Here is a 26,640-nt window from a genome sequence, read left to right as displayed (position 1 = left end):
AGCGGGTGAAGCAAGAATACTATTACACAATAGTGTAATCAATGAGATTGGATAAGTAATACGCAAACCACTCTCTGCTCCGTGTTTAAATCAATCTGCCCTGTTACATCACATTGTCATTGAGAGAAAGTAGCTTACGAGTTTAATTTTTAGGCTCTGCTTGTTAAATGTTTTATTATTTCATTTAATTTCATTTCATTATATTTATATGCCGCCCTTTTCCCCGAAGGGGACTCAGGGCGGCTAACAAATCAAATCAGGGAAGGGGGGATACAGACAAAAAATAAAAAAACGAAACATAACAATACATATTTTAAAAACACACAACAGTCATACCATTCGAGACGGGGGCAACAGCTCTTTAGCCCCAGGCCAGCCAGGTTTTAACGGCTTTGCGGAAGGCCTGGAGGGTGGTGAGGGTTCGAATCTCCACGGGGAGTTCGTTCCAAAGGGTCGGAGCAGCCACAGAGAAGGCTCTCCTCCGGGTAGTCGCCAGTCGACACTGGCCGGCGGATGGAATTCGGAGGAGGCCTAATCTGTGGGATCTAATCGGTCTAGTGGAGGTGATTGGCAGCAGGCGGTCTCTCAAGTACCCAGGTCCAATACCAATATTAACGTGGGTTTAAAATGTCTGAACCTTGTTTTATATGGATTTTCCTTCTCTGACATCTTGGCTGTTCCCCCATCTAAAACTCAACAAACAGGATCTTTTCTTTTAAAAAAAAGGAAGGGAATTATCATTATTGTCCCACTGTTTTCTAATGAACTGCTCACCTGGGCAGACACATTTTTATTTATTTACTAGTATCTGATAACCCAGCAATTTCTGGCTATTTATTTATCCTAATCCTGAATTGGACAGGAAAAGCCCTGATTTCAGTGACAATTAAATTAGTTCCCTGAAAATGTTTTCCTTCATAACCCAGAAGCATCAAGAAAAGTAATACCACCTTAATTTCTAACGTTGGTGTCACGTTCTGAGCATGCTCACCATGTTGTGTATTGGCGGGAGACAGCCGACAGCTGATTGGCTTACCATCTGACAGCCCCGAGTATGAAAGGGAGCTGTCAGATGAGAAGCCGCGCTGTGCCTGTCTCGGAGACGGTTTCCACTGTTAGCTTGTTATTGTTAAGGAATAAACTTGTTAGCCTTTATTCCTGTCCTTGCCTCAGTTACTTCGGCAATCACCCACCGTTCTCAGTACAGAACAGTTGGATTTTCCCCCTTGCCAGAGGGAGCCCCTTTGTGGAGTACTGTGAAGCCGTTACCATGGCAACTCCACTGCTCTGCACAGTAGAAGCCATTTTATGGCAGTACAGTAGAAGCCACTGTAAGGCACAACAGGCTGTATTTTAGCAGAACATACCCCCCGAGGGGTGTTAGGGGTGTCTTACCCCCACAGTATTAGTTTCCAGAGAGTAAGTTATCTGTCTGTGTACAAAGTTTGGTTGAAATTGCTCGAGCTGTTCCAGAGGGTCCAGAGTTAACAGCCAGTTTTATATATAGAAATAGATTTGTCAAGCAACAATTACAAATTTGAATGAACAAAACTAAAATGTGACAGGCAGGTTAAACACACTAACTTGCATAAACAACTGCAAGATGCTTTTTTCAAGAGGCAACTGGATTTTCATGTTGTTGTTGTTGTTTTTTGTTCTTTGGAAACGTTTCACAAATGGTTTTCAAATGAAAACAACAAGAAAGTCCAGGTGCCTTTTGGGAAAAAAAGAAAAAGCACCTTTGGGACAACCACGGCCAGGAAGATTGAGAATCTCCAATTGTTTATTGAGAATAAACAACCGTACCAGATGGCTTTTGCAACGTTGAAAAAGACTCTTTCACAACCAGCAAGTTTGCCTTCCAGCTCAATCAGAGCTCCCTGTTAGGTCCCAAAGGTGCTTTTTCAGGAGGCAAACTGGACTTTCTTGTTTCTTCTTCGTTTTGAAGAACTTTCGCTTCTCATCCAAGAAGCTTCTTCAGCTCTGACAGGATGGGGGGGCGGGAAGGGAAGGATTTATATTCCTTGCAGACAGCTGGTCATTTCCATCCTTTTTAGAGGTTTGTTGAAGCACTTGGAGGCTTATCTGTGTCCTCAGGGTCACCTGAGTGGTGCTCCTGGTTCCTGTAGTATGCAATTTTTTCCTCTCTGGAAATCCATAACTACTCCCCAACAAATCAATCAATCGATCAGAATAGAGCTGGAAGGGACCTTGGAGGTCTTCTAGTCCCACCCCGTTTAAGCAGGAGACCCTAGACCAGGGGTTCAGCAAACTGCGGCTCTGGAGCCGCATGTGGCTCTTTCCTCCCTCTGCTGCGGCTCCGTCACTGGTCGGCGCCACAATTTTGAGAGGAGCTTCCAGGGGGGGGGGGGGGGAGAAGCACAGTGCACCACTAGAAGACTCTATGGCAAGGGGAGGGTTTTCCAGTTGTCTTCACAATTGATAGGGCTTTCGGTTATGACAGGTAAAGGAAAAAGTGGGTGGGGGAACTGAACTTCGGGTCAGCTTCAGAATTGAACAGGGGGCTTCCGGTTAGGACCTTTGTGGCTCCCTGTGTTTTCTTTTCTGTGGGAAACGGGTCCAAATGGCTCTCTGAGTGTTTAAGGTTGCCAACCTCTGCCCTAGACCATTTCAGTCAAGTGGCTGTCCAGCCAGCTGTTCCATTGCTTAATTGTTCTCACTGTTAGACAGTTTCCCCTTAATTCCAGATTGCTTCTCTCCTTGATTAGTTCCCATCCATTGTTTCTTGTCTTGCCTTCCTTTCTCTAGACTAGTCAAACCCAAACCCTGCATTGGAAGGGTATACAGGTGAAACTCGAAAAACTAGAATATCTTGCAAAAGTTCATTTATTTCAGTAATGCAACTTAAAAGGTGAAACTAATATATGAGATAGACTCGTTAAATGCAAAGCAAGATAGTTCAAGCCACGATTTGTCATAATTGTGATGATTATGGCTTGCAGCTCATGAAAACCCCAAATCCACAATCTCAGAAAATTAGAATATTACACGCAATCAATAAAACAAGGATTGTACATAGAACAATATTGGACCTCTGAAAAGTATAAGCATGCATATGTACTCAGTACTTGGTTTGGGCCCCCTTTTGCAGCAATTACTGCCTCAATGCAGTGTGGCATGGAAGCTATCAGCCTGTGGCACTGCTGAGGTGTTATGGAAGACCAGGATGCTTCAATAGCGGCTTTCAGCTCTTCTGCATTGTTCGGTCTCATGTCTCTCATATTTCTCTTGGCAATGCCCCATAGATATTCTATGGGGTTCAGGTCAGGCGAGTTTGTTGGCCAATCAGGCACAGTAATCCCACGGGTCATTGAACCAGGTTTTGGTGCTTTTGACAGTGTGGGCAGGTGCCAAGTCCTGCTGGAAAATGAAGTCAGCATCCCCATAAAGCTCGTCTGTGGAAGGAAGCATGAAGTGCTCCAAAATCTCCTGGTAGATGGCTGCGTTGACCCTGGTCTTAATGAAGCACAGTGGACCAACACCAGCCGATGGCATGGCTCCCCAAATCAAGACTATGGAAACTTCACACTGGACTTCAAGCATCTTGCAGTGTGTGCCTCTCCATTCTTCCTCCATACTCTGGGTCCTTGGTTTCCAAATGAGATGCAAAAGTTGCTCTCATCAGAAAAGAGGACTTTGGACCACTGAGCAACAGACCAGGTCTGATTTTCTTTAGCCCACGTAAGATGCTTCTGACGTTGTTTGTTGTTCAGTAGCGGCTTGACAAGAGGAATATGACATTTGAAGTCCATGTCCAGGATCCATTTGTGTGTGGTGGCTCTTGATGCACTGACTCCAGCCTCAGTCCACTCCTTGTGAATGTCCCCAACACTTTTGAATGGCCTTTTCCTGACAATTCTCTCCAGGCTGCAGTCATCCCTGCTGCTTCTGCACCTTTTTCTTCCACACTTTTCCCTTCCACATAACTTTCTATTAATGTGTTTTGATACAGCACTTTGAGAACATCCAACTTCTTTTGCAATTACCTTTTGAGGTATCAATGATGGTTTTCTGCACAACTGTCAGGTCAGCAGTCTTTCCCATGATTGTGATTCCTACTGAACCAGACTGAGAGACCATTTAAAGCCTCAGGAACCCTTTGCAGGTCAGTTATGGCTTAATTAGCTGATTAAAGTGGGACACTTTGAGCCTAGAATATTGCACCTTTTCACAATATTCTAATTTTTTGAGATTGTGGATTTGGGGTTTTCATGAGCTGTAAGCCACCATCATCACAATTATGACAAATCACGGCTTGAACTATCTTGCTTTGCATGTAATGAGTCTTATCTCATATATTAGTTTCGCTTTTTAAGTTGCATTACTGAAATAAATGAACTTTTGCAAGATATTCTAATTTTTCGAGTTTCACTTGTATAGTTTTCTTCACCATTATCATGTTTAGCTATGGAAACGATAACAGCTATGCATTTATAACAGAATAACAGAGTTGGAAGGGACTTGGGGGTCTTCCAGTCCAATCCCCTGCTCAAGTAGGAAACCCTTTACCATTTCAGCCATTTGTGTTAATTTTACCCCTAGAAGCATTGGGGTCATAACAACACTCAGAATATCACAATCAATATATCTTCCACAATTTGCAATTCTCAATATTCCTACAGCAGAGTTTTTCAAACTGCCACTGGGGGTTTGTGAGAGACTAAACTCACTTCTCACAAGTTCATCCAAACTCAGCCAACAACATGCTGGAGTACTGCAATGTGCTCTACAAGGGGCTGCCCTTGAAGAGTATCCGGCGACTTCAGCTGGTCCAGAATGCGGCCGCGCGAGTGATCGTGGGTGCACCTCGCTTCACCCACGTAACACCTATCCTCCGCGAGCTGCACTGGCTACCTGTTGCTTTCCGGGTGCGCTTCAAGGTGCTACTTGTCACCTACAAAGCCCTTCATGGTATTGGACCTGGGTACTTGAGAGACCGCCTACTGCCAATTACCTCCACTAGACCGATTAGATCGCATAGATTAGGCCTCCTCCGAATTCCATCAACGAGCCAATGTCATCTGGCAACTACCCGGAGGAGAGCCTTCTCGGTGGCTGCTCCGACCCTCTGGAACGAACTCCCCGTGGGGATTCGTACCCTCACCATCCTCCAGACCTTCCGCACTGCCCTTAAAATCTGGCTGTCCCAGCAGGCCTGGGGCTAAAGACCCTAACCCCACCCGAATGGTATGATCGTTGTGTTTTCTTTTAACAATGTATTGTTTTATGTTCATAACTTGTTTTGTCCTCCCCTTCCCCTAACTTGTGAGCCGCCCTGAGTCCCCTCAGGGAAAAGGGCGGCATACAAATAAATAAACAAGAGCCAAGGTGGCGCAGTGGTTAAAAGCAGCACTGCAGGCTACTGCTAGATCAGCAGGTCAGCGGTTCAAATCCCACCGGCTCAGGGTTGACTCAGCCTTCCATCCTTCCGAGGTGGGTAAAATGAGGACCCAGATTGTTGGGGGCAATATGCTGACTCTTTGTAAACCGCTTAGAGAGGCCTGAAAGGCCTATGAAGCGGTATATAAGTCTACTGCTATTGCTATTGCTATTGCTATAAACAGAAACAGAAACATAGAAAATGTTCTAAGCCTTTGAACAAACAAACAAAAAGTATTCCCCATGTTCTATCCCCATGCTTTTGTCTCTTGATTGGGAATTCTGCAAACAAAGCCTTGTTCCACTGTTGAATTGTTTTCACTGTGAGGAAATTTATCCTTAGATCCAGATTGCTTCTCTCCTTGATTTAGTGTCCACCCATTGCTTCTTGTCCTTGTTTCTGGTAGTAAAACTGACATAACGTTTCTTGTATAGGGCCTGCTGCTTGCGCAGGGGGTTAGACTAGAAGACCTCCAAGGTCTTTTTCCCAGCTCTATTCTGCTTAAGGGAGCAAGTGAAGTTGCAGAGCCTTGTAGGCGGGCGGGCGCGCAAGAGGCAAAATGCCCAAGGGCAACGCCCGTTGCAAGCGGCGGCTGAGAAAGGCGCGAGCAAAACACTTGCACTTTGCACATTGCAACACAAAAGCCGAGAGGGGAGGAGCGAGCTTTCCTCCTGCTGCCCGGGCTGAGCAAAAAAAAAAAAAAGGGCGCTTTGGCACCCAGCAACCGTCCGTCGGGTCGTCAGAAAGCAGACCGGTGCAAGGAGCAGAAGCAGCCTCGGCTTGGGTCGGTAGGCAGAACGGGGTCTTTCTCTTCGGGGGTGGGCTCGAGTGGATCCCTGGGTGAGCGGGTGGGTGTCTGAAGGCCGCGCGCGCGTGTGGAAGAGAGGCCCGTTTTTTTGTTTTATGTTTTGCAAGGCGCGCGCGGTTCTTTTCGCCCGCTGCGCCCCGAAGGCGAAGGAGCGTTTATTTATCTATTTTTTTTGCAAAAGTTGCGCCCCGCTTGCTTAGCGCGCTTGGTGCGGGTTCCTACACGTGTGTGGTGTGTGCGTGTTTTGTGTTTGTGTGACAGAGAGAAAGTGAGTTGTTGAGTATAAAAGCTGGGCGGCGTTTCCCTTAAGACAGGGGTGTCCCAAACTTGGGAACTTTTAAGACTTGTGGACTTCAACTCCCAGAATTCCCCAGCCAGCCATGGTGGGCATGGCTGGCTGGGGAATTCTGGGAGTTGAAGTCCACAAGTCTTAAAAGTTGCCTTAAGAGATCGGTGCAAGTCTCTCTTCCCCCTCTCTCCCCTCTCTGGGACTGTGGGAAATCCATTTGCGCGCTTAGGAGAGGTGTGCTGATCTGTGGGGCTTTTTGCAAATCTGGAAGAAGCTGTGGTGTGGTTGGAAGAAGAGGGTCAGGGCTGAACTGGGAAGAAGGCCTTGGTGCACTGCAAGCACTCTAGACACAACTTTGACCTGCATGGCTGAGAATAGCAATAGCAATAGCAATAGTTAGACTTATATACCGCTTCATAGGGCTTTCAGCCCTCTCTGAGCGGTTTACAGAGTCTTATTGCCCCCAACAACAAGCCGGGTCCTCATTTTACCCACCTCGGAAGGATGGAAGGCTGAGTCAACCCTGAGCCGGTGAGATTTGAACAGCCGAACTGCAGAACTGCAGTCAGCTGAAGTAGCCTGCAGTGCTGCATTTAACCACTGAGCCAAGGCGGCGCAGTGAGAATCCTCAAGGATTTTGCTCGCACCCGTTTCATTCCCCGATTAGGTCGCAATTATGGGTGCTGGGGAGCGTTGGAATAAGCCTCACCCTGATGGTCTTGATCTACAGGTAATAATCCTCCACTTCCAACGGGAGGCCAAAATTTCTGTTGCTAAATGAAATGTTTGTGCAGCGAGTTCCGCCCCCTTTTTACGACCGTTCTTCCTTGCCACAAGTGTCAAGCGAATTGCTGCAAGTGGAGAAGGGAGCAACCCGGTTGTTAAGTGAATCAGGCTTCCCCCATTGAAGGTCACAAAAGGGGACATTGGGACACGGCGACCGTGGCCAAGCATCTAGATTTTGATCACAGATTTTGGGGATGCTGCAAAGATCAGAACTGGAAAAACAGCCATATCTCCTGTCTTTCAGTACTTCTGTGACTTTGAACGGTCACTCAATGAACTGTTGCAAGTTGAGGACTTTCAGTAGTCGGAGAATGAAACATCTGCAAGCAAACACCAAGCTGGGCGGGGGGGTGGGTGGGAGAGTACCAGAGGACTCCAGGCCTCTGCTTAGCTCCCTGAATTTGTTGCCCCGCTTCCATATGGGGACAAGAAAGGGTGGGAGGTTTCCCCCCCCAGAAAATAGGGTGCAGAAAATACTGGGGGGAGGTGGGAGGGGAGCTGCACCCTATTCATCTCACCGGAGCGTTGCGCAACTTGGCCGTAGTTCAAAAGGCAACTCAAAACTTAATTACTGGATAGTAAATCTGGTATGATTGCGAAATGCAAATGGCATTTGTATAGAGATGAAGCAATCAACGTACTTTGATTTAAAGCCAAAGGTAGATTTCACTTAGTGCTGGTGGGAAACAGGCTGAGTTTTAGCCCACCTGTCAAACTGGTTCACCCTTAACTGGTGGTTCACATTGTCCTTGAGTGTAGAAATGTGTGTGTATGTGTGTGTGTGAGCCGTGTGTGTGTGAGCCGTGTGTGTGTGTGTGTGTGTGTGTGTGTGTGTCAAGGGAGTGGGAGTTCATATTTTGCACAAGATGTTAGTTCACCTTTGGCTCCAAGTGAGGTCCACCTGCAAGATGCAACCGAGATACAGGTTTTGCCACCTGTGGGAATTCAGCTGCAGCACCAGGAGTTAGGGTGAGGATGAAGTAAAAAAATAATTTTAACTTGTGTTATCTACTTTGCGGAGGAGAAAATGATTACAGGCCACAGTTAGCTGGCTTCGCATCACAGGGGAAAGCTGAAGAAATCAGAAAGTGGTTTTGTGCAAGATAATTTTCCAGCCAAAAAGGGGAGGAGTAGCAGATTTCTGTTTGACTAATTGGATTGGTTCTGTGGGAAGTACACCCCAAAAGGACAGTGCCAGGAACCACGAAAGCAGTGCCAAAAAGACTTAAAACCCTTTCACCCCAAAGCAAAAGCACCAGCTGAAAGAAAAACTCAGAGCAGCCAAAATTTCTTTCCGTCTGTATTTTTATGAATACTGGTAGTTCTCAACTAATAAACATTGGTTTAGTGGCCACTTGAAGTTAGAACCGCACGGGGAAAAAAGTGACTTACGACCACTTTTCACACTTCTGACCCTTGCAGTGTCCCCGGGGTCATCGGTGATCACCTTTTGCGACCTTTTGACAAGCAAAGACAGCGGAGAAGTCAGATTTACTTAACAACTTAAGTCTTACTGACTTAAGAATTGCAGTATACGTCACTTAACTGTGTGGCCAGAATGGTTGTGAAATGGGGTCGAATTTCATTTCACAAATACCTCTTAGCAAGAGAAATTTGGGGCTCCGTCGTGGTCGTAAGTCGAGGAGTACCTGCAACTCAAGGCGGTGGACATTCTTAATGCTCCTTTCTGCATCTATTTTCCTCCCAACGACAACTCGGTGAGGGGAGTTGGGCTGAGAGAGAGAGAGCGCGATTGGCCCAAAGTCACCCAGCTGGCTTTCATGCCTAAGGTGGGGACTAGAACTCCCCGTCTCCTGGTATTAGCGTTAGCACCTTAGCAATTACCTTGAGTTGGATTCTGTGATTCTTTCCAGGAATTCCTGACTCAGATTTCGTGGCCAGTGGAATCTTTCACTTCTTAATGCCGTGGGTGATGCCCGTGGCACACATTTCCTTTTGCAACCAAACCTCTTCAATGGGTTGTGGCAGCAATTGAGGAAAGGTGTAAAGTTAGGCCTAGGGTTAGGCCTAGGGTTAGCTTTAAGGTTAGGTTTAGGGTTAGGTTAAGGGTTAGGGTTAGGTTTAGGGTTAGGTTAAGGGTTAGGGTTAGGTTAAGGGTTAGGTTTAGGGTTAGGTTAAGGGTTAGGTTTAGGATTAAGTTTAGGGGGGTTAGGTTTAGGGGTTAATTTTAGGTTTAGGGTTTACAGCGTGCTTCTGTCTCCGCGCTGTTGTCGCCCTGTTGATGACGTCAGCGACGCGGTTTAGTTGGGTGCGGTTTTGTGGGTGAACCCCCCAGCTCTACCCCAGAGAAGAGGAAAATGAATGCGGGATTTTACAGCAAAATAAAAACAATGTGCTTGGTTATTTTCGTATGTGCTTTTTCAGTCAGCCTGGACTAAAGGTATTTTACAGGTAGTCCTCAAATTAATGACTACACTTGGGGACCAGAATTTCCATTGTTAAGCCAGAAGGTTGTGAAGTGAGTTGCGCCTGATTTTACAAGTGCCTTGCCACAGTGGAGGAAACCAATGCAGTTAAGTGAATCACGCCGTCACTAAGTGAATCCTGTTTCACCGCATTGACTGCCTTGGGGAAGCCAGCTGGGAAGGTCCCAAATGTTCTGTGCAGCTGCCCTAAATACATGCCAGTTGTGAAGCATTTAAAATTTGATCAAGTGACCCTGGGGATGATGCAACCATTGTTAAGTGAGGACGGGTCAGAAATTAACTTTTCCCCCCCACGAATTCTGTTTTAACTTCGAACAGTTGTTAAACAAATGATTGTAAGTTGAGGACTAACTGCATTTAGTCTCTCTCTCTCCTCTGGCATCTCCACAAGGAGATTGCCAGAGGAGAGAGAGAGAGGGAAAAAAAAGTTTTGCTCAGTTGCAACTTTATTTAATAATGGTTCAACCTTTAGCAAACAGAAAGAAATATATTTAGAATGGGTCAGTTTGTAGGGCATGCAAGATTTCACAGTGTTGCCCTCCTACAGAAGTGATGGGCAACCTTTTTCGCGTGCCCTCACGTGCCCACCCCCTTAATTTTACGCCCCCCCAGGCCGTGCCCCCTGCGCATGCACGTGTGACACCCCTTCCCCCCGGTTGCCCCATGCATGCTCACATGGCTTTCTTGGGGCCTGGGGAGGGAGAAAACTGCCTCTCCTGCTTCCCTGAAGCCTCTGGAGGACGAAAAACAGCCAAAAACCAAGGCTGAAATAGCTGGCCAGCATGCGCACTGGAGCGACAGGTCAACGCCTCGCATGCTCTCAGAAATGGTTCCGTGGGCCACCTGTTCGCCATCACAGGCCTACAGTTTCTTGTCTGCCTCTACAGGAGTTCATTTAATGGCCATTCAAAGTTACAACAGCACAGAAAAAAGTGACGTATGACCGTTTTTCACACTTACGACCATTGCAGTATCCCCCCCATAGTCACGTGTTTTGTTTTTTTTATTGAAAATTTTTAAAAAAGGTTTTACAAATATTTACCTCCCTCCCCACCCGAGCCCATCTCCCCCCCAACGTCCCCCCCCCCCGACTTCCCAGAGCAAATACAGGCTATAAATCTTTAACAATCATATTCTAAAATAAACTAAAAGTGACTTGGCTACATCTTTCATTTGTGCTTTAACTCCTCTTTTGTTAAGCTAACTATAAACAAATTAAATCATTCCTTGCTTCTTCAGTCATAAACTATCTGGATTTTTTTAGTCCCGTATTTATTTTGAATATAGTCAATCCATCTTCTCCACTCCAGTTTATATTTCTCATCTGAATGATCCTTCAGATATGCTGATGTTTTAGCCATCTCTGCTAAGTTTGTTACTTTTAATGTCCATTCTTGAATAGTAGGCAAATCTTCCTTCTTCCAATATTGTGCCACCAACGGTCTCGCTGCCGTTGTTAGGTTCAAAATCAGATTAGTCTCTATAACAGTACAATCAGTAGTTATATCTAACAAGAATAACTGAGGGGTCACGTGTTTTATATACAAATGCTTGACAACTGGTTCATATTTATGACAGCTACAGCGTCCTGGGGGCATTGTGACCATCTTTTGTGACTTCCTGACAAGCAAAGTCAACGGGAAAGCCAGTTTCGCATAACAACCTTGTTATCAGCTTAGAAACTGCAGTGATTCGCTTAGCAACGGTGGCAGGAAAAGCTGTAACATGGAGCAAAACTCACTTAACACATTTCTCAATTGGCAAAGTAAAATCTGGGCTCAGTTGTCGTGGTAAGTCGAGGGCTACTGTAGATGGCAATTGCAGTTAAAACTTTGCCTGCATACAGGTCCATGGATCTAGTCCTTCGTGGCAAGAACTCCAGAATGCAATCTTGACTGTGAATTTGCTTCCCTCTGTAAGCTCCAGAAGTTGGATGTGGGGTGAGTGGGAGGTGCTTCCTCATTTGGGAAAAGTGAAAGTGAATGCTTTTAAGCATACCTCACTTAAGTGGAGGATGTTCCTTACTAACTAGAATCAACACAAAAGGTTACCAGAGTTGTAGGGGAGATGGGAGAAAGAAAGAAAGAAGGAAGGAAGGAAGGAAGGAAGGAAGGAAGGAAGGAAGGAAAGAAAGAAGGGAGGAAAGAAGGGAGGAAGGAAGGGAGGAAAGAAGGAAAGAAAGAAGGAAGGAGAAAGAGAAATAAAGAAAGAAAAAGAAAGATGAAGGAAGGAAGAAGGAAGAGAAAGAAAAAAAGATTCTGCTGTGGAAATTGGCTTGCTAAGTAATAGCATGCAAATAGGTTGTACAACATTTTGATTCAGCACAAATAATTGCTGCAAATGTTTTTTGTTGTCATTGTTTGTTTGTTTGCATCTATATGTTCAGGGTTGAGCAGTCTCTTCATTCATTTAGTCACACCGCTTAATCATGTTCAGCATGTGCAAAATCTGCATTTTGTATGGTGTTGGGATTCAGAGGCTGGGTGAGAAACGGATGTTTGGCTTAGGGCACAATCATGCAAGCTGATTGGATGACTTAGGGCAGGGGGTCGGCAAACCTAAACACTCAAAGAGCCATTTGGACCGTTTCCCACAGAAAAGAAAACACCGGGAGCCACAAAGGTCCTAACCGGAAGCCCCCTGTTCAATGTTGGAGCTGACCGGAAGTTCAGTTCCCCCACCATAGAGTCTCATCCTAGTGCAAAATACTTTTTCCTCCTACCTGTCATAACCAAAAGCCCTATCAATTGTGGAGACAACTGGAAAACCCTCCCCTTGCCATAGAGTCTTCTCCTGGCGCACTGTGCTTCTCTTCTCCCCCCCCCCCCACCACCAGAAGCTCCTCTCAAAATTGTGGCACCGACCCGTGACGGAGCCGCAACAGAGGGAGGAAAGAGCCACATGCGGCTCCAGAGCCACAGTTTGCTGACCCCTGATCTAGGGGCTATCTTCCACTCTCCTTATAAGGACATCCTGACCATATTTTGAGCTCTTGGGAGAAAGGTGGGTTTATGTCAGACCCCAGACCAAGAATGATGTGTGGTGATTCTTCCAAGCTGAGTAGCAGGAGAACAGTTGTGGTGGCCTAAAGGTGGAGCTCTTCCCTCACAACCAGGAGGTTGGGAGTTCGATCCTAGGTAGAGACAGATGTAGGGTCTCTCCTGCTTGGGCAGGGGGTTGGACTAAATGACCTGCAAGGTCCCTTCCAACTCTGTTAATCTATTACTGTATACAAGGCATGTCCAAACTCCGCCCTGGGGGCCAATTGCACCCCGTTTTCAAATTTCAAGCCGCCCGCAGTCTCTTCTCCCTGATGGAGTTAATTGTTTAGTCTTCCATAAAATAGCTCATTTGCATTTAACGTTAATGGTTCAAAGAATGTGAGGCTGAATGGTCGGCCTCTTACATTTTCCCCTCACCAAATCTGGCCCTTCTTGCAAAAAGTTTGGACACCCCTGCTGTATGCCATTCCAGACAAGTGGCTATCCAATATCTTCTTAAAGACTTGCAGTGTTGGGGCATTCATAACTTCTAGAAGTAAGCTTTTTCCACTGATTAATTGTTCTAACAGTCAGGAAATTTCTCCTCAGTTCTAAGTTGCTTCTCTCCTTCATTAGTTTCCACCCATTGCTTCTTGTCCTGCCCTCGGGTGCTTTGGAGAATAGCTTGACTCCCTCTTCTTTGTGGCAACCCCTGAGATATTGGAAGACTGCAATCATGTCTCCCCCTGGGCCTTCTTTTCATTCAACTAGACATACCCAGTTCCTGCAACCGTTCTTCATATGTTTTAGCCTCCAGCCCCCTAATCACCTTTGTTGCTCCCTGTTCGATTTGCATCTACATTAAGTCCCTGTTTACAACATATGCTCTGTGTACCATTAGGGAGAGGCTGTCTTCGCCCTCTTTCTCTCGCCGATCATAATCTGGGCTGAGCTGCCTCTTAGTCCTCAGGAATGCACCTCTCTCCTTCCTTGGAGTCCACCTGCTTCACCACATTCCATCACAAATGTTCTTGGGTTTGGAACGGTGTGTGGTTCACCTTTCATGCTCAATCATTGCGCCAGGCTTGGGTTTGGCTTAAGTGAGGATAGGATCAAAAAGCGATTGTGCCAGGACAAAGCTAAATTAGATGTGGCACAGTGGTTAGAGTGCAGCACTGCAGGCTACTTCTGCTGATCACCAGCAGTTTGGCAGATCGAATCTTAGCAGGCTCAAGGTTGGCTCAGCCTTCCGTCCTTCCGAGGTGGGGTTAAATGAGGACCCAGATTGTTGGGGGCAATATCAGCAGTGTAATGCTACCAGTTCGGACCGGTTTGCCCGAACCAGTAGTAAAAATGCTACCCGTTTGCCCGAACTGGTAGTAAAAACAATGCTTCCAACGATCAGCTGTGAAATGCGATTTATATTAAATCTAAATTGCGTGGTACAGCGGATTCTCCCCCCCTCCCCTCCCCACTGTTCGATTACCTTTGCAGGCACGGCCACATTGCTACCGAACCGGTTTTTTCCACCCCCTGGGCAATAAGCTATCTCTGTAAACCGCTTACAGAGGGCTGTAAAAGCTCTATGAAGCGGTATTGCTATTTGCTAAGTGTTTATTGCTATTTAATTTTAAATAAGCAAAACCCACAGGCTTTTTGCATGAGCGTTCAATGATTTCCTGTTCTTTTTCCATACACCTAAAAAAACCCTCTGCTTGTTACTAGCATGTGGCAGAAGTAGCAATGCGGATAATCCTCGTTTTAGCATCTTTTATGGCCATTTACAGCGTCCTGCAGTCATGCAACCACAATTTAGGATGTTTTTGCCAGAAACGGGGGTTTACTTCTTTTTTCCAGCAAAATCACCCTACAGCCGCAATGGTGAATATATGGCACCAACTCAGCTCCACTGCGCATGTGTGTGTGCCTCCCGCCGGCCAACCGATTTTTGGGTCTGCCGCGCATGCATGGGGGGCGGGGCGCATGCAGGAGACACGCGCACATGTGTGGAGGGTGGGGGTGGGTGGGAATGCACACCATGTTTGCTTAATGATCACAAAAGATAAAATCAGGCCTGGTTATACGTTTATACGATAACAGTACAACAGGGATCTTGGAGGTCCTCTAGTCCAACCCCCTGCTCAAGCAGGAAGTCCACGGCTTACAACAGTTCTTTTAGTGACTGTTGAAAGTTGGAACAGCACGGAAAAAGTGACTTACGACCGCTTTTTCATACAACCATTGTAGCATCCCCACGGTCATACCAAAATCCAGATGTTTGGCCACTGGCTCATATTTATGACGGTTAGTGTGTCCCAGGGTCATGGGGTACCTTTTGTGACTTTCTGATGAGCAAAGTCAATAACCATGTTGCCAACTTAGCAAGGCAGTGACTCACTTAGCAGCAGTGGCAAAAAGGTTGTAAACTAAGGCAAAACCCACTTTAAAAATGTCTCATTTAGCAACATAAACTTTTAGTTAGTTAGCAGTTAGCAGTTCGACTTCTATACCGCTTCATAGGGCTTTCAACCCTCCCTAAGCGGTTTACAGAGTCAGCATATTGCCCCCAACAACAATCCGGGTTCTCATTTTACCCACCTCGGAAGGATGGAAGGCTGAGTCAACCTTGAACCGGTGAGATTTGAACCACTGAACTGCAGATAGCAGTCAGCTGAAGTGGCCTGCAGTAGTGCACTCTAACCAATGCGCCACCTTGGCTCTTATGGCTTAATTATGGTTGTAAGTGGAGGACAATGTATATAATTTCAGACAAATGATTGTCCAATCTCTTCTTAAAAACCTCCAGACTAACACAATTCATGTCCATAGTTTTAGGTTCACGTTGGGTACAACTACCGACATTAAACTGTGTTAGTCTGGAGGGCTACCTGAATCGTATCTTTCATGCATGCATGCATGTATGTATGTAAGTAAGTATATCGAACAGAGTTTCATCCGCCATAGAAACCAAGGAGCAAGACAAATAAGATATATACTATTTACACAGTGCTAGTCGTATACAATTATTTTTGACCAACTTATTCATTCTAATACTAAAACATATGAAGAACAGTTGCAGGAACTGGGTATGTCTAGTTTAATGAAAAGAAGGACTAGGGGAGACATGATAGCAGTGTTCCAATATCTCAGGGGCTGCCACAAAGAAGAGGGAGTCAAGCTATTCTCCAAGGCACCTAAGGGCAGGACAAGAAGCAATGGGTGGAAACTAATCAAGGAGAGAAGCAACTTAGAACCGAGGAGAAATTTCCTGACAGAACAATTGATCAGTGGAACGACTTGCCTCCAGAAGTTGTGAATGCCCCAACACTGGAAGTCTTTAAGAAGAAGATGGCTAGCCATTTGTCTGAAACAGTATAGGGTTTCCTGTCTAGATAGGGGGTTGGACTAGAAGACCTCCAAGGTCCCTTCCAATTCTGCTATTGTATTGTATTGTAATACATATATAATCTCTCATTTCAGAGCTACTGAGCCTAATTTTTTCCGTGTTCCAACTCCCACCTAGTGTTTCCAACCATTGATAAAACCTACTCTCTAAAATCTGAATCGCAACTTGAATGTTGTACTTTATGCTTTTCTTCCTTTCGCTTCGTGTTTCAGGTCTTTGGTGAAAACTGGTCAGGATGGGAAACTTCCATGAATTACTGGATCATGAAGTCACTCTGGCATTTATGAGATATGGAACCATTGTTGTATTGAAAATGATGCTCATGAGCACCATCACAGCTTTTTTCCGAATGAAGAAAAAGGTGAGAGACGAAAGTTGGAGTTATGAAAAAAAACAGTGTGTGGAGTGAGACTTGTGAGCACAACACTTTGCATGATAAGCCAGGATTGATGGGAGTTGTGCTTTCAAGTCTGAAACGCTCCAGGTTAGTTCATACAGGCTAAACTATCAAATCTTTGGGTTTGTAATTTATTATGGACTAACATTATATACAAACCAGGCCTCTGGGTTTGTTTGTTTTTTAAAAAAAGCATCATTCAAAATACCATAGATTTACCGCCACAGTTGAATTATGACTCTCAGAGAGTGTAACATAAATGTAATAATGTTAAAATAACTAAAATAAGTTAAGATAAATCAAGGGAAGAGCCAAGGTGGCGCAGTGGTTAAATGCAGCACTGCAGGCTACTTCAGCTGACTGCAGTTCAGCAGTTCGGCTGTTCAAATCCCACTAGGCTCAAGGTTGACTCAGCCTTCCATCCTTCCGAGGTGGGTAAAATGAGGACCCGGATTGTTGTTGGGGGCAATATGCTGACTCTGTAAACCGCTTAGAGAGGGCTGAAAGCCCTATGAAGCGGTATATGTCTAACTATTGCTATTGCTATTGCTAAACATCCATGGTAGATTCATTTCTGTTGGCATCCTTGTTAGTTATGTTAATTATGGTAATAACCAAAGATCTGAAAAACTATTGGGATGCTATATGTGTCAGCGTTCCAAGCATCATGTAGAATTAAATCAGAGTCCAAGGCAAAACGATTCTTAAAAGTTCCAATTTAATAAAGCAGACAACTTAGCACATGTGTGTTAATCCCAATTCTGGAAATGACATCAGAATTCCACCCAGTTAAAAGTTCATGAATCTTGTCCCCACACCCACAATCCATCACATGGTCCAATCTTCTTCTTCCACACTGGCGTCTCCATCCAGCTGTTTCCGGTCAGGTGTAAAAGTGTGGAGACAAAAGATGACCTTGGTCTTCTAAAAAAGAATGATAACAATACATTCCACAATCCTACTCCTTTCTATTCTCCCCTCCCATCAACTATACTAATGAACCAGCATATTGAAATAAGAGAAAGTGTGGCAGGCCAAAATTCCAAAAGGAATATAATGGCAGGCCTGACAATATGAATAGGTAGGATTTCAGTTCATCAGTTACAAAAAATAGCATTACTAAGGATACTGCACAAGGGACCCAGTGGCTCAGTGGCTAAGGCCCTGAGCTTGTTGATCAGAAAGGTTGGCAGTTCAGCGGTTTGAATCATTAGCGCCGCGTAATGGAGTGAGCTCCCGTTACTTGTCCCAGCTTCTGCCAACCTAGCAGTTCGAAAGCATGTAAAAATGCAAGGAGAAAAATAGGGACCACCTATTACCAGGTAACAGCATTCCATGTGCCTTAGGCATTTAGTCATGCCGGCCACATAACCACAGCGCTGGCTCTTCGGCTTTGAAACGGAGATGAGTATCGCCCCCTAGAGTCAGGGACGACTAGCCCATATATGGGAGGGGAACATTTACCTAAGGATATTGCCTATGTTTACAATATTCATAGCTTTGCTAGATGTTTAAGAAAGACCAAATACAGATGATCTTTTGCTTACAATGGTCTTGGAAAAGGTACTTTACAGCCCATGTAAGTATTTCAGGCGGTTCCACCACAAAACCGCGGTAGACTAAAGCGCGCTCGACGAAAGCGCGTACCTGACATCATCACAGCGCGACGAAAACATCACGCTGTGAGCGGTAAAGTTAAAATTAACGTGAAAACCTTACCCTAACCCCCCCAAACCTAACCCTTAACCTAACCCTAAACCTAACCCTAAACCTAACCCTTAACCTAACGATAAACCTAACGCTAACCCTTAACCTAACCCTAAACCTAACCCTTAACCTAACGATAAACCTAACGCTAACCCTTAACCTAACCCTAAACCTAACCCTTAACCTAACCCTTAACCTAACCCTAAACCTAACCCTAATGCTTAACGTAACCCTAAACCTAACCCTTAACCTAACCCTAACCCTAAACCTAAACCTAACCCTTACCTTTACGTGAATTGGCTTGCTTTGAAAGCGCTTTTTAAAGCGCCCTTTTTTCTCCGCAGTTGTATTTGTCGCGCTGCTGATGACGTCAGGTACGCGCTTTAATCGGGCGCGCTTTAGTGGACCGCGGTTTTGTCGTGCCACGATTTCAGGCCACCATAAAGTGTTGCAGCTCAACATCAGACAGCACAGTCAGTAACTACATTTTGGTGGGCTGCAGGGATGTATGAGACCAAAAGGGCTGCCTTCTAGGAAGATTTCACCTCAATAGGGGGCTGAAACCTTTGCTTAACAATGTGGGAGACAGCTTAACAACTGTAGCTGGGAGTGCTGGGATTGTGATCATTGAGGAAAGCAGTTAACGTTAGTGTCTTAATGACTGCTTCATTCAATGACCGAGATTCTGGTTTTAATCGAGGGCTACCTGTAGTCAGCAGTACTAATTCAACTCAGAAATATCTGGTAGACTGAATAGCAATAACAGCAACACTAATAATTGGTGTAGTAGTAAGTCAGGGGCATATCGCTTCATTCAATACTGCAATGCTGATTCTAACCACAATGCCACCGCAGCTGACCCTGGCATGGTACCTTGTAATGTATCCTCATCTTTCTCCCGAATAGGCATTTGCTAATCCTGAAGATACAACATCGTTTGGAAAAGGAGAGAATGCGAAAAAGTTCCTAAGGACCGATCCTGATGTGGAACGTGTACGCAGGTAATTCTGGAGCTTCTTATCAAGCACATACCGTATTTTTCGGAATATAAGATGCTCCTTCCCCCCTCCCCCCCAAAATAGAGGGTGAAAATCTGGGTGCGTCTTATATACAGAATACCGCATTTTTGGCCTCCCAAAACCGCTCCCCCTTCACAAACATGGACATGCAGAGGGTTTGAGAGTCTTGCAAAGTGCTCCTAGGGGCTGGGGAGGGGAAAAACAAGTGGAAAATGGGATGTTCACCAAAACCAGGTGTGCAGAGTGTTTGGGAGGCTTGCAGAGTGCAAAAACTTTTTTTAAAAAAATTACCTCTTCAAAATCTTGGTGCGCCTTATACTCCGGTGCCTCTTATACTCCGAAAAATACAGCATATAAAGGGGAAAAAAATACATGGCATGGTTGAGTGCAAAAGGCTCTCACCAATGTGCCTGCACTTTATTTTCAATTACTGGCTTAGAAAAAATATTGATATAAATATAAATGTAGGTTGGTGGCCATATCTCCAACTACAATCAAGATACAAAACAGATGTGAAAGAATATGGAATATTCACAGAATTACAACAAATAGATAAAATTTTAATTGGCCCGGAAAATAAATTCATAACGAAAATTTACAAATATTTATTAGAAGTAACATTGGAAGAAGAAAAAGTTGAAGGTTGCATGATAGCATGGGCCAAAAACTTTGGTTACAACATAGATCTAGCGGATTGGGAAAGAATTTGGAACATAAATTATAAACTAACACGATCAGCAGCACTTAAAGAAAATATGTACAAAATGTTTTATTGTTGGCATTTACCACCAACAAGATTGGCTAAAATGTACCCAAACATGAAGCCGACCAACTGGAAGTGTAAAAAAGTACAAGGGACTTTTTATCACATATGGTGGACCTGCCTGGAAACACAAAAATATTGGACAAAAATTTGGAAATGGGTGCAAGAAATTACAGGAGAACAGATAAAATATAAATCTTTCCGCTGGGAATAATCAAAGGGAAATATACAAAGAAAATTAAGTACATATTAACACATCTGCTAACCACAGCTAGAATAGCATTTGCTCAATGCTTGAAACAAAATAATACCCCCTCGGATGAATTAGTGATTAAAAAAAACCTTTGGATTGTGCAGGGATGGACAAATTAACACTGAAATTAAAAGATAAAGAAGAATCGGAATGTTATGAAATTTGGAACAATTGGTGCAAATGGCTGCAAAACAAGAATAAAATTAATTAAGCCGAAAAACAATATATATAAATATATATAGAACTGTGTATAAAGGAGTGTAAATATAGAAGCGAAATATTATATACATGTACAGGTATGATGACATAACAATGTTGATATAATGACTGTAAGGTGCTGTAGAAGGGAAAAAATAATAATAAAAATCTGCTAAAAAAAGAAAAGAAAAAATATTGATAGCGTCATCCCTCGGTCCATTAATAACTCTCTTGTTTCTTTGATGATCCTCTGTAGGGGTCAACAAAATGTTCCGTGACTGTTTGTTTGCACACCCCTATCTCTCCATTCTCCCGGAGAGTGTTTATGATGGCCTGTGCTATTGCAACGTCTCGAGTTTGCATATGTAATTCCCACAGTCAATATGCCATCTAATTCACAGCAGAAATGGGCAGTAGCATGAACTGGCCACGCTATTCTTCCGGTGCTGATTTTTTGAATACAATTTGCTGCTCTCCCTTTTTTGTAACAAACAAACAAACAAAAAATGAATTGGAGGGAAGGAGAAATTATCCCAAGGCTGATCCTTGGATCGTCTTGCTTCGCTCAAACAGAAAAAGATGAATCTCGTTTTTTTTTTAATTTGGATATATTTATGATCTCATGAATAGACGGCCTTTAATCTAGAAGATAAATCAGCCATTTATTTATTTTGAAGATTAATGTGAGTTCAAGAACAGCTGCTAATGTGACAGGTGGGGAAATCCTATGATTGAAACTATCTTTACGCCAGGACTAGCAAATCTGGGCTGCAAAACCCAATGCTGCCACTAGATGGTAGCAACAGCACTTTGTGATCCCCTACTGGTCGTTTGAGGGATGCAATGGCTCAGTGGCTAAGATGCTGAGCCTGTCGATCAGAAAGGTCGGCAGTCTGGTGGTTCGAATCCCTAGCGCTGCATAACAGTGTGAGCTCCCGTTACTTGTCCCAGATTCTGCCAATCTAGCAGTTCGAAAGCATGTAAAAAATGCAAGTAGAAAAATAGGATCCACCTTTGGTGGGAAGGTAGCAGTGTTCCATGTACCTTTGGCGTTTAGTCATGCCAGCCAGATGACCACAGAGACGTCTTCAGGCAGCGCTGGCTCTTCAGCTTTGAAACGGAGATGAGCACCACCCCCTAGAGTCAGGAACGACTAGCACACATGTGCGAGGGGAACTTTTACCTTTAATGGTCATTTGGATACAGCTCCGATTCAGTGACTCTTTCCGCCCCTTTGCCAGTAAGCAAAGTTCTCTCCACAATTTTCCCAAGAGTTTTCAGAATGGATATGTAGAGTTGTGAACCACCATATCTTGAGCACGGGTTCTTCAAGATGTCTCCAAATTAAATGCTGAAGGACACTTTCAGGTGTTTCCTATGGGGCAGGCCTTGCAATCAGAAACGGAGATAGGGTGCGATTGCCGTGTGTTTGTCAGAGTGGAAAATTAGCATCTCAGTTAGCAATAGCAGTTCAACATATACCGCTTCATAGGGCTTTCAGCCCTCTCTAAGCGGTTTACAGAGTCAGCATATCGCCCCCACAGTCTGGGTCCTCTTTTTACCCACCTCGGAAGGATGGAAGGCTGAGTCAACCCTGAGCCGGTGAGATTTGAACCGCCGAACTGCAGATAACAGCCAGCTGAAGTGGCCTGCAGTACTGCACCCTAACCACTGCGCCACCTCGGCTCCTATTGTTAGCACGATGTAGACTTGGGCTCCAACTCAAGTCTTGGAAGCTCAGAAGACTAAATCCACTGACCCAGATTGGGTCCTCCAACATTATACATGTTGGATCCTGCAACACGTATATTGGCCTTCATTCCATAAGGCCATTTTGTTGGTACCAAATATTGAAGAAGCCTCTTAACGCTGTGAATCTCCTTTGTTTCTTTCCCCAGAATCCACCTCAACGACCTGGAGAACATTATTCCATTTCTGTTTGCTGGGTTCTTCTACTCTTTTAGTGGCGTGTCCCTCTCTACTGCTTTGCTGCACTACCGAATCTTTCTTGGTTCTAGGATCTTCCACACCATTGCTTACCTGGTACCTCTTCCCCAGCCCAGTAGAGGGTTGGCTTGGATGGCTGGTTACTTGGTCACCTTTTCAATGATGTACAAGATTATAATGATTGCTTTCACTGTGTCTTAGAAAAGAAAGCTAAGTTGTACTTCGGGGGAGTGCCTTATCCAAACAATAGAAGAGAATGTATTGAGCTCCGGGTTGAACTGTGGAGTCCTTGGTGCTTTCTGGACTTGCTTGTTTGCTTGCAAATGTTACATGACCCAACTAGGTAACGCTATCAGTGCTAGTGAGTGTGGAGTCTGCTCCCCGTGCTGCTTCTGGTGGGAGTGTGGTTTTCTCCTTGGTGCTTTCTTGATTCAAGGAATTATCCAAGGCCATGTAAACATGACAAATAAATAAACCTGCCTGAATCAAGGAATTGCCAAAGAGAAAAAGGACGGCCCCAGTAGCAGGACAAGCTACTGTATATGAATGGAGCAACCTCCCCACACTCGCTAGCATTGATAATGTTACCTAATTGGGTAATGAAACGCCTGCGAACAATCAAGCTGAACAAGCACCAAGGACTCCACCGTTAATTCTTCCTCAGAGAAACTCCTTCCTACCTGCCTCCCAACTTTCCAACGCATACCTGTGCCTCCTGGGATGTTGGATCTCTCCACTGCCTTCTAGACGTGACACTTCTGGAGTTCTCTTTGCCATTGTGTGCTGAAATTGATGTATGGAGGGTCTTGTTTCCAAGGTCCCTGATCCTTCCTCTTAACGGAGCATCACCCAATGATAGCGCAAATGCTTTGTGTCCTAGGCACCACCTCTGTTAGCATAAAAAGTCACACATAAGGCAGCGGTTATATTCTCTGCCTCCCGTTCCTTCCTCTCACTCTCAATATGTCAGAAATTCAGTGTGAGTGATTAAATCTGAGGCCATTATATACACAAAACATTGGCCCTGCCACTGAGGTGATTTCTCTCCACGGTGTCGCCTTTTTTCAAAGTCACTGAAGCCGGTGGCCTCTTTATCCTCTGTTGTTCTCTTGTCTAACGCTCATGTTTTCTATTTTTCAAACAAGATTGCGATCCATGAACGTACATGGGGGCAGTTTTCTTTGCGAGTGTCAAATGTGGAAGACTGACAATAAAACAGTGTTCTCTAACTTGGGCCCATCATGATATGTTTGGGTCATTATCAGTAGTTCTGGCTTGGTAGTAACAAACGTTGTAGGCCACATTTAGAGAGCTGGAAGCTGGAGAACACTGTTACAAAAATGGCTTCCCTCTTTGCCCTTCCAGTTACATCAGTTTGGCGGCTGTTGACAAACAAATCCCCATGGGCGAGTGGGATTTCTAATTTGATCCACCAACTCTTCCTTGGATTTGCTTGCAAAACTTCCTTGTTTTCCGGAGGAAATTTCAGGATGAGCCAGGAATGGGTATTGCGATGCCCAATTGGCCTTGAGACAGAGTTAAACTGAAGCCACGTCTCTGCGCTCCTTGCTTCTGGCCCCCAGTTTTCAACTCTGTCTGGCCTAAGCGAGGCTGTTGCTTTTGGCTCCTCACATCCAAAACTCAGTCCAGATTTATCCTACTTCAAATTCCTCCCTGCCTTCCCTCACCTGCCTCCATCTGCTTCCCTGAGGTCTCCCCTGTTTGCTTCAGTGTTATGAGAGAAGGGAAGACGTTCTCCACTTTCTAACACCTGGAATCTGGCTTACCATAAGTGATGGTAGAATCCCTTTTTCTGGGGTTATTAATTTTTCTAGGATATTAATTCTTTCGCTTGTCATTTTTGAGACACTGGATTATCTCTGCGATAAAAGCAGAGCATATGAGAAGCAGATATGTTCCATCTTGAGTGGTTGAGGTACAATCTTCCAGATGGCTTTGGAATACGACTCCTTTTCTCCCTGGTGATTAGCTATGCTAATTGATGAGCATTGGAAGTTCAACAGTATCCAGAAAGCCATACATTTTGGTAGGCCCTAGGATTGTAGAGCTGAGAAGTTAACAGTGCATTTGAAACTCCCAAAGCATGTCTTTAGCCCTGTTAACTTATCATCTTCATCCTCAGTTGAGTTCTTGGTTTGATCCCTAAAATTAAAGCCCATGGTTCTGATTGGTAGTTCCACAACATCTGGAGAGCCATAGGTTCCCCACCCCTGTTCTATGTTTTGAATGCACAAGGCCAGAGGCTAGAAGCTATGAACCAATCCACAGAATTTCCACCGAGGGAATGGGCTTTGCCCTAGGATTGTAGAGCTGAGAAGTTAACAGTGCATTTGAAACTCCCAAAGCATGTCTTTAGCCCTGTTAACTTATCATCTTCATCCTCAGTTGAGTTCTTGGTTTGATCCCTAAAATTAAAGCCCATGGTTCTGATTGGTAGTTCCACAACATCTGGAGAGCCATAGGTTCCCCACCCCTGTTCTATGTTTTGAATGCACAAGGCCAGAGGCTAGAAGCTATGAACCAATCCACAGAATTTCCACCGAGGGAATGGGCTTTGAATGTTGCACCACGTTTGACGTAATATCAGCATTCCAAATACTTTGGTTAAATTGAAGCTGGTTTGTGTTCCCGTTTCTGTTTTGTTAAGATTTGAGCCTCGTGAGCAAACTTCCTTTTATTCTCCCTTTTCTCCTTCACATGTTGTCTTAGCTCACGCAAGCTTTAGCGATTTTTTAATGCGCATTCTCTCTTTTGAGAGCATATGTGAATAGTAATTTTCTACATATGCTATTTTTGGGATGTATCTTTTTGAAGCATAAATAATAAAGACAACAGCAGGAAAAAAAAAAGTGTGTTGGATTTTTTTTGCGTCTGTTTCTTTTTTCCCCTCCTTGCCTTGACTACAGTCAGCAAATAAGATGTCACAAAGAATCAGGGACTCAGAGCATCAAGTTCTTTGAAGAATATTTACCTTCATAATAAGATACTGCAAGCAATGCCAGTCCTTGTTGTAAAAGAGACTTTGATACAAATAGGTGTTTTAACCAAGGGCTGGAGTAAATGGAGTAAAACTGAGAATGAAATTTCTCTTAGTCTAATGTAACCTATACAAAGGAGAATATTTTAAGTGGCCCTCACTGTGTCTCAGCAGCTTTCGTGTCGTTTTTATTTCTTACTAGCTGATGACACGCCGTGGCCCAGGTATTTATAGACGTCGAAGCGTTTGTCTGACAGGGGCCTTTCGTCCCCTTACTCCCATGCCCATCATCCCTGCCCTCTTCCTTCCCCCTCCCATGCGCTCCTCTTTGCCATCCTGGCACCTTTCCACAAATCCATCAGGCGCTTCACCATTGGTCCAATGGAGGGCAAACGTCACGGGTGGCTTTCCAGAGGAAGCTGCGAAGGAACTGACATCACAAACGATTGCCGCTCTAGGACGTCACACTCGCTCTCCTTAACGGCCCAGGCTCTCCCTTCTCCCATCCATGACATCACAAGCAATTGCCACTCTAGGATGCCATGCTCGCTCTCATTAACGGCCCAGGCATTCCAGAGTTATGCTGAAACCGCACGCACACACACACACACACACACACACACACCAGGGATTTCCCCCCCCCCCCCTTAGTATTTGTCTCCAGAGAGTAAGTCATCTGTGTACCAAGTTTGGTTGAAATTGCTCAAGGCGCTCCAGAGCTATGCTGGAACACACACACAGACACACACACACACACACAGACAGCATATAGATAAAACAGAAGAGGTGATTGGACCCTTCAAATCCATATCCTAAAAGAATAATATGTGATCAGAAGTTTATATGTGTACTAGGAATGGGCAACCAAATTTAGCTGTCCTGACACCATGAATCAAGGATAAAACCTGAGGGGGAGGGGACTTTTTTGGGCATAGAAAGATGGATGAGGAGTCATGTTCTCCGACATTTTAGAAAGTACAAACTCCCATCATGTCCCAGAACAGGAATTCTAAGAGTAAGCAATAAAACACAATGAGCAACAGAGCACAATCCATGGACTACATTATTTTAAAGAATAGAGCATGATGATGTGGCCAAATGCTTATAAGTTGAGTATAGTATAATTAGTCCTTGACTTTTGACTTAAATGGGGACCAGAATGTCCATTGCTAAATGACACAGTTTTAAAGGTGATATGGCATCACTGTATTGCTTAGTGACCGCAATCCCTGCCGTCGTA

The 26,640-nt window shown here is 44.6% G+C and overlaps 1 protein-coding gene across 3 annotated transcripts; it reads left to right on the top strand.

The window, feature by feature from the left end:
• The first annotated feature begins 6,026 nt into the window (after positions 1–6,026).
• Positions 6,027–24,711, top strand: MGST1 (microsomal glutathione S-transferase 1). 3 transcript variants are annotated; one of them, XM_087722834.1, is made up of 4 exons: positions 6,027–6,185; positions 16,331–16,479; positions 19,129–19,223; positions 22,354–24,711. In XM_087722834.1, exons 2-4 carry the CDS (start codon positions 16,354–16,356, stop codon positions 22,601–22,603), a joined length of 471 nt encoding a protein of 156 aa, XP_087578960.1. In that variant the 5' UTR covers positions 6,027–6,185; positions 16,331–16,353; the 3' UTR covers positions 22,604–24,711. The 3 variants fall into 3 exon arrangements, with proteins under 3 accessions (XP_087578960.1, XP_087578962.1, XP_087578961.1); XM_087722835.1 differs by having other exon boundaries at positions 6,036–6,189; XM_087722836.1 differs by lacking the exon at positions 22,354–24,711 and having other exon boundaries at positions 19,129–19,227.
• Positions 24,712–26,640: the final 1,929 nt, after the last annotated feature.

This window comes from Thamnophis sirtalis, unplaced genomic scaffold (assembly GCF_051295495.1).
Source record: "Thamnophis sirtalis isolate CommonGarterSnake01/CBP01778 unplaced genomic scaffold, rThaSir2_p1.2 scaffold_9, whole genome shotgun sequence".
Lineage (NCBI taxonomy): Eukaryota > Metazoa > Chordata > Lepidosauria > Squamata > Natricidae > Thamnophis > Thamnophis sirtalis.
This window is presented reverse-complemented; position numbering and strand designations above follow the sequence as displayed.